The 12448-nt window shown below is 38.2% G+C and overlaps 1 protein-coding gene across 1 annotated transcript in view; it reads right to left on the reverse strand.

Annotated features, from left to right (window-relative positions):
• Nucleotides 1-12448, reverse strand: part of LOC120411478 (3'-5' RNA helicase YTHDC2-like) — a 42965-nt gene continuing 30517 nt past the window's right edge. Inside the window, exon 7 of the mRNA XM_039566684.1 lies at nt 1-9361. Within this exon, the coding sequence (XP_039422618.1) occupies nt 9142-9361 (220 nt within the window). The 3' untranslated portion in view covers nt 1-9141. The remainder of the gene's footprint in view (nt 9362-12448) is intronic.

The following is a 12448-nucleotide window of genomic DNA, read 5'->3' on the forward strand; positions in this document are numbered from 1 at the left end:
CATCAGTGCCCATCGCTTGAAATTAAACAAGAGCCGTTCACTCTTCTGTGTTCTCCTTAGAGCAACATCTGATACTGTGGATTTTCACATGCTGGGGTTTTTATTAGTTTGACACAGATGGACTAATGTACATTGATAGCAGGTTCTCTGTGTGATAGATATTTTCTATTTTTAACAAAGAATCTGGTTTATAGAATTTTTACATAGCTATGGTATCTCTATTATTGGGACTTAAGCATTATTGCTTATATTAAAGCTTGATTTTGATCCTTTGTACCTCTCAGGAGCTTTATTGATATTTTTTAGTGGATACTGGACAGATTACTAAGACATGGTACAAAAAAGTATTATTTGTGAAAACTGATTCTAGATGTAGGTCCTGGAGATTCCATTAAATCTCTCCCTTAGAGACAGCATATAGACCATAAACTATTTTTAGTCAAAAACAGAGTACTTACATGGTACTCAGATATTACTTTTTTTATGAGGTTTTACAGCCAAACTATATGGTTGCAATAATATTCTCTAGCTGCCTGGGTAGGTTTCTAAGTCATGATGTCAGATGTTATAACTATTTCTCATAAATCTGAGTATTCAATATAGACCCAGTTTCGAGCAGAAGCTGTGTGAGTTATTGTCTGAGAATATTTTGGAAAACTCCGAAGAGCCTCTATGTCTTTTCTTCTGTTTTCTGTCTGAGAGAGCTCAAACACTCATATATTTTCCCCCTGAAGAGCCTTTATTGCATAACATCCTCACAAGACACCCTTTTCTGGAGCAGAATTTTTCCCTTGGGAGTGCCCGCATTAAAACCTGCATTGCAGAAGCTGCTTTAGTTGAGAAATGTGAAAACCTTCCTAGCAGACTGTTTTCTTCTGTCTGCTCTGAAAATTCCTCCTCTGTCATGCAAAAAGTCTGGTGCTTTCCCTTGCACTGGGATGGGAAGGCTAGCAGGTGCTTTTTCAGTGATTTGTTTCAAGCAGCAGTTCTGTTTACAGAGTGCTGTTCTTTTACTGTCTCTCCCAGATGTGCTGCTCAAACCAAAGTAAGGTATACATCATACCAAATACCTTTCTTTGCATTTGTCACATTACCAGGCTGGCTGTACAACAGCTGGGTTTGATCACAATTCGTAGAGGAAAAGATCATCTTCTTCAGACCAGTGGTGTGTCTTGGGACAGCTCCTCCATACTTGATCCCTAAGCACTGCCTAAAAATATACATCAGAATGTGCTTTTGTCACATTACTCCTTCTGCATCTGCCTGCTAACACCAGGCCTTTGCAGAAGGACCTTTAGTTGTTCTGTATGTTCTGTACTGACTGCTAAGCCAAAGTCCTTCTTCTGTCAAGTTCATTTGTTGGACCTGTACTTCCTTCTGAGAGCTGGTACGGCTCATCCACATCTTGTGTGTTCTGATTTCTGTACTCTGGTGCCTGCACCCAAACCTGCCTGGACATCTAGCACTTTCCAAGTGGTTGCTGTAAGCTCTTCCTTTACCACGAGATTGACAACTAACTTACCCAGACAGCTTATAAAAACACCCAAGTTTCATTTTTCTGCCAGAGTGACAAATTACATTCCTTCCCCTTCCACCTCCAGATTATGATGGATGTGCTACTTGGACAAATCTTTCGTCAGATAGTTCCATGTGACTCAATCAGTGCAGTTAATCTTGTTTTGAGTTCAGTCACCCTTGGAAACTCCAGACGAGAAAAGATGGTTTCAAATGACTGGAAACTGGTGGTGGTTTGCCACAGAACAAACAAACAGACATTCCTGCCTGTTCTATCTGGATAATCAGTCTCTCCTTTTGATTTTTCCTTTAGTCCTCCTCACTTTAGTGGATGACCTGAAATGACATTGCATTATTACCTCGATTTTCCAAAGCTGTGCTCAGTGTATCTCTTTTGTTCGACCCATTTCAGAGACAGACCATGGGCTCCTTCACAGCTTAACTCCATATCTTGAGTAATTTCCTCTGCAAAGCTAAAATTTAATAGTATAGAGGTGTATACATGCAAAGGTAGAGCCTTTCCTCTATATTTTATTACTGTCTTCTCATTTATTCAATGCTATTATCCTGCTAATACTCATTGAAGGGTGTTTACCTACATCTGTAGCAAAAGCTAGGATCTGCAGTGTCTTCTATGACTTTATCTTGCCTACAAGGATTTTAAAGCAAAATGCCCTACCTATTTCTATGATGACATATGAGGTAACAAAACCCAAATTTTACCTTAAAGAAATTAGGAGTTTTAGAAGCAGAATAAAACATATTTAATCTTTTCTAATAAAATATCAGGAAATGGGTTTAAAAGTTCTGCTGCATTTCTGCTGCTGGGCTGAGAAGTGTCCTATAGCTGTGGAGTTCTGCAAGTGTAGTGGGATTTTTTCTTCCCAGTGTTTGGGAACAGTTCAAGAAATCAACTGGAAGCTGCAGTTTCATGATGATTTCAAGGTGTTATACTTTGTAGCCTTGCATAGTCATAAATCCACTTGGTGCTTAAGGTTGAGTGTGTATATACACGTGCATATGTATATATGTATATATGTGTACACATATATATATAGATATTTACAAATTTTGTTAAGGATCCTTTAAATATCTGCTGTAGATATTTCTCATGTGGATTCCAGCTTCTGAAATTCAGATCTGCTGCATAGGAAATGAACTTCAGAACTAAAAAAAAAATAAAAGGAAGAAATATACATCCTGAAACTGCCAAGACTGTACTCTCTAACACCTTTCATTTTTGGGCCAGGATAGGAATTATCCGTCATTCAGGATTCTGAAATTACTTTGCTGGGCCTTTGATACCTCTTAGGTCAGTCTCATGAGTTCCTGCTCAGCCCTTTGTTTGTTGTCTGTCACCTTCATAACTAACAGAATAAGTATGAGATGGCTCTTCAGGAAAGAGGAGTGAAGATTAATAGAAAGCCATGTAGTTTTTGAAGATGCTGGGTTTTTATCCCTTAGGTTCTTCATTTATATGGCAAGAGCAATAGAACCTTTACAAAACTACAACTCAGTTTTCCCAATAAATATACAAAGCAGTAAAAGGACTTGTGCACTTCATTGTTTTTTCAGCCTAGTGGAATGGCTGATTATTACACAGAAGAAAATTCCTCTGGCAGCTTTCATTTTCATCCTGAAAGTTTCCCATATGATAAAAGAAATCCAGACTTCTGATAGCAATTTATTTACATACATATCAATATCTTCTAGGACTTGATTTAATAAATTAGAACCTCTGGGCTACTAATTCAATGTCAGAAGCTTGCAGTTCCTGTGCATTAAAACAGGAATTTCTTCCATTATTCTCTAGATATTCAAGTCACTTAATATCTCAATGTGTTTATAATTAGTAATTCTGGGTTAGTTTCAGATTCTTTTTAGAGTAACAAGACTTTTAAAGTGTTTAACTCTACTCATTTCCTAATTACGGAGTCCTTGTTGCATTTCTGAGTTAACATCTGAGTAATATCAAGTCTGTATTTCCAGTGGATTTATAGAGTTAAAACATGTAGCAGAGTCTTGTTCTTGCTTGGGAATACGTCCCTGGATCAGTCCAGTGTAGGGCCTGGGCATAAGAATGATTTTTATTAGGCTATGCCATAGTTGCTATAAAGGATAGCTGATATATCACAGGAGGCTGAGAAATATGTGAGTAAATGGTTATGGAGGTGCAGTGATAATGCCAACAAAAAACAATAATATAATGTAATCAAATATTCTGTATTGTAGTAAGATCGTCAAACAATTTTTTTTTAAAATTCAGAGTATCAATGTTTTATTGGTACTAGTTTGAAATACAGAGACAAAAAATGCCTTGGGATGGATGAACCGAATTTCTGAAGAACTTAGAGTGCATGAAAGTCTGAAGACTACCAGAGCATTATTACGGGGTGGGAAGCTGTTGTGTGCACGCGCATCGTGTTTGATCATTTCCGCGTGTCTGTTCAAAAGAATGTCTCTGTGAGGAAAAGCCCTTAATAAAATTAATGTGGCTAATTACAATTGTCTTGCGGTGCCTTTGTCACAAAAGGATGCTGTCTTTAAATGGAGGGAGGAGAAAGAGGCGCTTCTAAATTGTATTCCCTGCTCATTGCAGGAGGGCTGGACTAGGTCCCTTCCAACTCAAAATGTTCTATGATTCTATGACATGTATTTTTCAAAAGTCCTGAGCAGTTCAATTTAGAGACTTAGTGAATTGTCTCACCATTTTCTGAGATGTGGTACAAGCAGGAAGAGAGAAACCTGCTGGGGAGTACACAACCTTTTCTCCCTCTTCCACCAGAACAAAATTTGGAACTTTTTTTTTTGGAAGATTGATAGATTTCTGTTAATGGTTTATGTAGAGAAAGCGATATGCTGCTACTGAAAATATATTAGCACATTGATATTGACACTGAGTAACGTGGTAGAGGAAGGAAATTTAAACAGGGAAGAAATGAGAAGTGTTAAAAGTGAGACTAGCCTTGTACCTGCAGGGTGAAAATTGGTGTTTCACCTCTTGTGTCACTGCAGCATTTGATATTTGCAGTTATTAGCCCATGTTACTGTTGGATGTGACTTTGTTTTTTTCTGTGGTTTGTAGTCGTTTTTGCTTTGGAGGCTTTTTTTTTTTTGCTTTTTTTTTTTTTTTTAACTGTAGTCACTTCAGCTGTTTTTTTACAAGTCAGGATGAAAGGTAGTGATTAAACTGGGAGCTGCTAATAGCTCTCAGATCTGCCGATGAATTTTGTCGAGCCTTAAACCAGCAGTGTGAAGCCTCAGGCACCAAACTGGTTTGGATGAACATGATTCAGAGATGGCTAGGAATTACTCAATTCAGGGGTTAGAAATCTGTCTAATCTTTTGTAGTAATTTGTGAACTTGGTCAAGTCCACAGTACTCTTCCCCTTACATCTATACCCTTTCCAATTCTTAAAAAATGGATGTCTTCTGACACTTCTACATAAATCTTCTCTCTGTGATGTGGACAGCATTTCACATAGAACCTGTTCTCTTTAAAATGCTATTCAGACTCTAAATTTATTTCAGGCAGTGATTTTCTCTGTGCTGTGTACAGTGCATATCATACCCAATGCCTCTGGGCATTAGAGCTAAATTTTCTCTGAATTGAAGAAAGAAATAAAGGAAAGAAAAATAGTTCTACACTGAACCAAGAGCATCCTAAAATAGAGGCTGATAGATGAACATGTGCTGTACCAACGACAGAGCAAATACGTTCCTTGGTGTCCCTATGTAGCTGGCTGCAACAGATTCTTTAATTTGCTTCTGCTCCTTTCTCTGCTATCTTTTCTCACCTATTTTGTCTCACTGGCCTCATCTCTTTGTTGAACATACATATTTTTGTGCTTTTTCCTCCCTGGTCTCAAAGTGAAAAGCAAGAATGAAGCCTTTAGCTGAAATACAAGATAAATATTGTGTGGATCAGGTTTTCTAGCAAAGTGATTCCTTTGTTCTTAGTTGGAGAGGATGTTGTAACCCTTGTCTTTAAAGCTTTGCAGTGTTCTGACAGACTGTCAGTGCAGTGTTTGAAAGCACTGATAGTGGAGAATTTCTGCCATCAGACAGTGCAGGGGAGGCTGAAGAGTGAGTGACTTAAAGCCCACTGTGATGACCAGTATTTGATGTAAATGCAATTTCCAAATGAGAGAAATGAGGCAATGTGGTACTGGAAAACGTGCTGCATCTGTGAAACTGGAAAACTAGATAAAACCAGAAATTATTCCAGCTCATAATCTCTCAAGAGAAAGAAGCAAGCAAAAGAAACAGCCATTTGTGGGGTAAAATGCCAGTTTGTTTTCTCTTGAGTCAATCAAATCAATTTGACTGCTCTTCCTTTCTAGCCCTGCAGCAATGCAAGGTAATGTGGCTTCAGAGTGTGTGTAAAGATCATGCCAACAAGGAAAATTGGTCTGTTGGGTCTTTATTCCCACCTCTGCAACCCCCTTCCCACTGAAAGGCTGGGAAGGAAAATTAAAATCAATTGAAGATTCATTATCCCCCCTCTCTGGGTAGGCAAAATACATAAACACATGTATAGAAATAACAACTGCTACAGCACACCAGTGTCATGCATTTCTAAAAGTCACACAATACTCAAAAAGTTGTGATACTTGCAGCAAGTTATTCAAGCAATAAAATTACAACTTGGTCATTTACAGCTTAAGAAATACATTTTCAGGGAAGAAAATGGAAACATAAGTTGATGTTTGGATTGAACAGAATTTTGTCCATGCTACAGAACCTTTTTATCAAAGAATATAGAATCTAATATTGTCTCCATATCAAAGCATCAGAGGCAAACAAGAGCCATTCTGATCTTGACAGCTTTAGTCAAAATGACCTTGAATCAATCTGAATTATTTTAATGTGTCACAAAGCACATAAATATAAAAGTAGGTACAGGTATTGTCCAACTCTGCTGCAAAGATAAATGAATGAAAGACGAATGTCATGAGAATATTAGATTATGACTACTAAAAGGTGTTCAAAAGCCTTGAAGCATCTTTAAAATTAGAGGAAATGTGTCACTAGGAAAAATGAAAATTGAGCAGCTACAAAATCGACATCAGCATGTTGGCCTATAAGGGTCTTAATTACTCTAATTTCGAAATTACATTGTCACACTTTACTTTGGGAATAGGTTTTAAAAATACAGGACTAAAATTTCTTCCTGAAATAATTTAACATAGGTGATGATTATGAATGTTACAACTGCCCTGTTAGCTTGTCTGAACTCCTGGAAAGAGTAATGTGAAAGCACAGGTGCATTTTTGCTCAGTATATTTATACTGAATTTATCATGATGGTGTCATTGCTAAACCACTATAATGAAATAAATTACTGGGGTAAATATTCTTGTCCTTTTTTTTTAAAGAAATAATATGGTTCCCAATGAAAAAATAAAGTCAATAAGCACTATGCAATGCAATATTGCATTTCAAGAAATGTAGTTATTATTAAAAGATAGCACTTTTTTTTTTTAGTGGATTAGGTAACTGGAGAGAGTAATTGCTTTCCCATTTTCTCCTGTTTGTGATTCACATGGAGAAATATTTTTCAGGGTTTTTTCCCTTTTTTTCTTTCCTTTCTCCCACACAAAATTTCTATCTGTAGCTGTACATTCGGAATAGTTCCAAACTGTGCCAAGGATTTCACATGGACTGAAGGGTTTAATTCTCTTAACTCCTCTGAGCGACAGTTTTTACCCCAAACTATCCATCATTCATTGCTGGCACCCATACACACACAAATTCTTCCCCATCCTGCTGAAAGTGTTCTGCAATGTCTGATCCAGCAGAAACTTGTGGGAATAAATATGGACAAACTGATATGATATTATATGATATATCACATTATATACATATGTTTATATATATACCTTAAATATGAATATATATAATATGCATATATTCATACACAAATAAACAATATGTCTAGGTAGCTAAACAAAATAAGGGGTGTGTTTTGTTCAGTCCTGAGAAAATTCAATTCTACCACTGAGACGCCCAACAGCATAAAAGTCATCTTCATTTCCTAAATTAGCTATGTACCTGGAGTGATCCCATTAACAAGGCCAGCATGCCTCTTAAATTAAGTATTAATTTAACTTTAATTAAGTATTCATTTAAATCAACAAGGAACCACATGAAACTTTGGAGGCTGTTTTGCTGAAAGGAGCAGATTAAAAATTAGAAACTGAAGTAAACAGACGTGATTAACTGGAGTTAGCAGCAGCCTCTGAGCCTCTCCACTGAAAGAGGTTTTCTGAAGGACCAGATTAACTTGGGATGCTTCCTTGCCTTTAGCTGACTTTCTAACAAGTCAGCTATATAGATAATATAGAATGTTATAAAGCACGGCAAGCATGGTAGGCTGTAATTAGTGATTAAAGCATTATGCTGGTAACTCGGTTAAAGATGCAGAGCAAAGCACACAGAGCTTTAGCTGTGGGTGTTCTTACATGAGTTGAGATGCTGAGGCTGAGTGTACTTTTGGGACACAGCTGGGATATCACCTCACCCACACAGCCAAATGTGTCTCTGGGGCAGAGGAGTGGGAGTGCATCACTTTATTTTTTGAGTCCTGGGAAGTAAAACCACTGTTTTCACATTGTGGCTGTCTCAAAACCTCACTGGACGGTCTGGGAAAGGGCATCAGGAAAGCCTTTGCTTGTAGCAAAGGATGGGCACTGTCAAGTGTGCGAGGTTTTGAGGATCGGGGTAAGTATTTACGCAATTGTAAGGTGGGAGGCTTGGCTGCCTCGTGCCTGGTGTCCCAGCACAGTCAGCAGAGTGCACAGACACAATTTAGGATGAAGCACATCGTCCAAGACTGTACTGCAGCCAGCCAGACTTTGTGAGTTATGTAGGAAATGGACATAAGTCCCAGCCCCTCGTTTCTGTGGAAGTGCCCTTTAGTAGAACAATAAACACCTCGAATATTTTGGCCATGAAAAGTTCTCTTTACTTTGCAGACTATGGTTTAAGATTCCAAAAGGGGAGGAATAACCCTTTTCAAACGGAAAGAAAATATATTTAAGTGACAGGGGATATGTCACTTAAGAGACTTGTGGAAGAAAAACGAAGATTTCAAAATCAAGTTTAATAAACATGTGCTTCTTGCTGTCAGTGTGTGTATACAACAGCTCTGAAACAAGAGAAAATGAGACTGCACATCCAAGAGGAGAAATGTGTTTTAAACTCTAATCCTATGAAAACAGACATAAGGAAAAAAAGATTTTGCATAGACCATTTTCAGTCTTCCATTTCAGCTCCCAGCCCAGATAAAGACAGTATTTTTAGTAATGAAACAAACAAAACCCTCAGGTCTGTGTTCAGAAGAGCTCAAGAGGTGCTCTAGAGCAGGGAAACCCTTTCTCTTCTCACAACCCAGTGCTACAACTGCTGCCAAGGGATCTGCAGCCCAGTCAGAGCTGCCCAGGCAATAAAGGCACCCTCCAGGCCCTACATCTGGGGGCTGATGTGCTCTAGGAGGTGCTGGCTGAGCTGTCATTGGGACATAAATCAGAGGCTTGCCTTTCCAGCAAAAAGGTTCAGTTTCAGTAAAATATTTTATGTCCTCCTTTTTGGAGAAGAACCATAATTTTATATATTTTGCTTCCCCTCAGAAACCATAGTTGCAGTCAGCAGGTCTCATGAAAGGAAAGGGAAAAAGTAGGAGGAGAGAGAAGAAGACAGAGAAGAAAAGAGAGGAGATAAAAATGATTTTTGAATATTTAATGAAACGACGTTCTTCGTCAGCTTTTTTCTGTGTGCTCCACTGGCTCTTGTAAGCCATATTTCCCAACAGTTTTGTTTTTCTGAGAGTGGCTGTTCTGTGGTGCCTAAAGAAAAAAAATAAGGGGGAAAAAAAAAGCCTGTGCACCTCTCAGTAAAAGGCATCCAAGCTTTGTAAGTGTAATGAGAACAGTGGATGAAACATATGGCATATCCTCAGATCTGAACAGAAATGTAGCAGAGCAGACAATACTAAATTAGATATGAGGAGTTCAGACAGATATCAGGAAATGAAGAGTGGATTACTTTTTTTCACCTTGAACTACATGAAATACATTTGTTTATCCATCTGTGTGTTAAATTATTTTCCAGCCAATCTGATCAGAATTTGTGTCTGGGCTATGTTACAGGCAGTCATGATTATTCACTTTGCCTACACCTCATCAGGACTCCTGATGTGATAACAGATTCAAGTTTTCAAATATTTTTTTTTCTGGTCTCTCAGAGGGTTGCAACAAATGCAGAATTTGCAGAATCCTTAATCTAGGTGAATCAATCTTTATCAAGCTAACAACCTAAATTTAAAAAAGTTCTGTGGCCTAACAATACGGTTTTCAAAGCTGGGTAAGTCAAGGGGTATTTTTAATTTTTGGCTGATGCCATTTGTCTTTCAGTGAAACCCATTTTCTACCATGCTCTGAATGAGGGAGAAGAGACTCCATAGCTGACGTAGATACTCCTGTTTTCACTGGAGCCAGCCACTGGCTGACTGCAATTATCTGTATTTAGCCAGGATCTTCAGTGCAGCTTCATGTTGATGGCAATCATGAATTGAAATTTCGTGGAATTTCTAACGGAAACATTAGATAAATGGAAACAAAATTCTAATGGAACATATTTAAAGTGAAAATAATTTGAGTAGTCGAAAGGGTGAAGCTGAAATTTGGTTTAATTTAAAAAGAATTTAAAAGAAACCCTCCAGAGTACTTCCCTAAAATGAGCTGTTCATTATTTCTTGATTTAAACTCAGGGCTTTACAAACACTTTGCTCATCATTAACAAAGCAAAAAACAAACCAAGAAAAGACCCAACAAAAACCCGAAACCCAAGAGTTTTAATAGTTCTTCTGCTAATTGAGCAGTAATGCAGTTGTGTTTACACAATTTGCTGAGGTCAATCAACCGCTGTAGGAGATCTAGTGCAGTGTACAGGATAGATAATGAAGACACAAAAAAGTCTTAAATTACTTTGAAGATTTAAAGGGCTTTCATTCCATGGTGCTCAGAAATTCACTGACGGTAGTACAATAGCAAGAAATATTTGTTCATAAAAATTTAGGCACAACTCAGTTCTAGTTTAAAAATTAGTTTACTATTGACAGCCAGCTATCAGATTTTTGTTTTGTAGGCATGATACAATTTTTAAGCAAGGATCAAGTAAGTAGCTAAAAACTAGTCATCAGCCTGTTCTTGAGGCACTTTTTATTTGACACATGAAATGATTTAGAGAAAACCTCCTTGATCCCAGCAGGTTTGTGCAGGTACATCTGCAATTATAGTCAAATCTCTCTTTTCATCTTTTCAACATTTTATTTTATTGCACCACATAACCTGAACAATCCCATTACACCCTGCATTCATTTTTACAAGTTTGGTTTTTCATAATTAATATGAGCCCCTTGTGCCGTGACCTTGTTGTTTATCTAAGCAAAAGGCTTGGAAAGAGATGGCTGCTGAAGACAACCCAGCTCCCTAATTGAGAAGAATCCAGACTTTGCAGTCTGATGGATTCCTTTAATTAAGAGGAGGGAAACCCATACATTGTTCTATAATATAGCTGGTTTAGAGTGGTTAAACAGACTGAAATTTAACTCTGAAGTTGTTTATCTATTGATTAATGCACACCAATCCTCTTTATTTCCTTCAGCTGGGCAAGAGCATTTGTGGTTAATCACTGCAAATGTTGTGACGCAAAATCCCATGACTTTTTGAGCACAAGAACTCAGAGATCTAGAAATTCCAATATTATTTTATTACCAAATTGCATCATCTCTGCAGCCAAGCATAACTGAGTATGAAGGGTCATGACTGCTTTTTATTTAGGAAAGCAGTGACCTGTGAGGACCAAGTGCAGACAAGTCTTCTCTGAGGACGAGCAAACGGTTCTGAGCAAGGAGCAGGGAAATAAGGAAAGAGAGACTCTGTTTCTAAGTTGTTGAACTGGGCTGCAGCACTGCAGGGTGCAGATGTTCCTTTTGTCTGTGATAAATCTCAGTCTGTTTAGCAGCTTCTGAATTTCTGGGTGAAATGCTACTTCCACAGGAACTTCTACTGATGATTTTGGGATTTTGGGTTAGACTGTCAAGTTAAGGACTGATTCAGAGGACTGGTCTGACAAGACAAACCTGTTCTATAAGCAGTGTCTACTTTCCATAAACAATTGCTGTATGCTTTTGTTTCCTATTCTTATGGTATAGATTCAGGAAAAATAAAAAAGCTGACATACTCTTTCTGAGCCTTACTTCACTATATCTTATTTATTTCTACCCTGAGTACACCTGGAGAGTTTCGACAAGAAGCCAAATGTGCTTTTGGTAACCTCATCACCATTTTTTAAGAAAGGGACCTGAATTGCAATCTACCTAATAGGCCATAGCAGTAACCATTCCCATCAACCCCAAATGTAGCTATTTGCAGGACTTTTTAAATAGGTGGGTAAGTGATGCTGTTTCATTGAATCCTCATGCATGGTTCTTAGACAGACTAGTGAGGGCACAGGCAAAGACAAGTCATATGGCACCTGGTTTAGGTAACAATAACCCGACATTCCTACATTCATAAAAAGTTCCTAGCTAGATTTCTTAGCCCAAGGCAGGGCAGAGAGAGGAACTGGGGCACTTGGGACAGTATCTGATACCAAGAGTTAACCTGAAAGGATGCTTAGACTAAGTATTTCCAACTCTTTCTTTGCTCAGGCTAAGACCTGAAAAACAGCAGTGACCAATCCTCCACATGTAATGCTATTCTGCAGTGACCACACTGGTAAGGTCTAAACGCAGAAACTTGATGTTTTCAAAGTACCTTCCCTTTCTTTTTTAACACCTGTTGTGGTTTAACCCCAGCTAACAGCCCACCCCCTCACAGCTGCTCACTCACTCCCCCACCAGCAGGACTGGGGAGACAACCCCTTCCTCC

Source organism: Corvus cornix, chromosome Z (assembly GCF_000738735.6).
Source record: "Corvus cornix cornix isolate S_Up_H32 chromosome Z, ASM73873v5, whole genome shotgun sequence".
Lineage (NCBI taxonomy): Eukaryota > Metazoa > Chordata > Aves > Passeriformes > Corvidae > Corvus > Corvus cornix.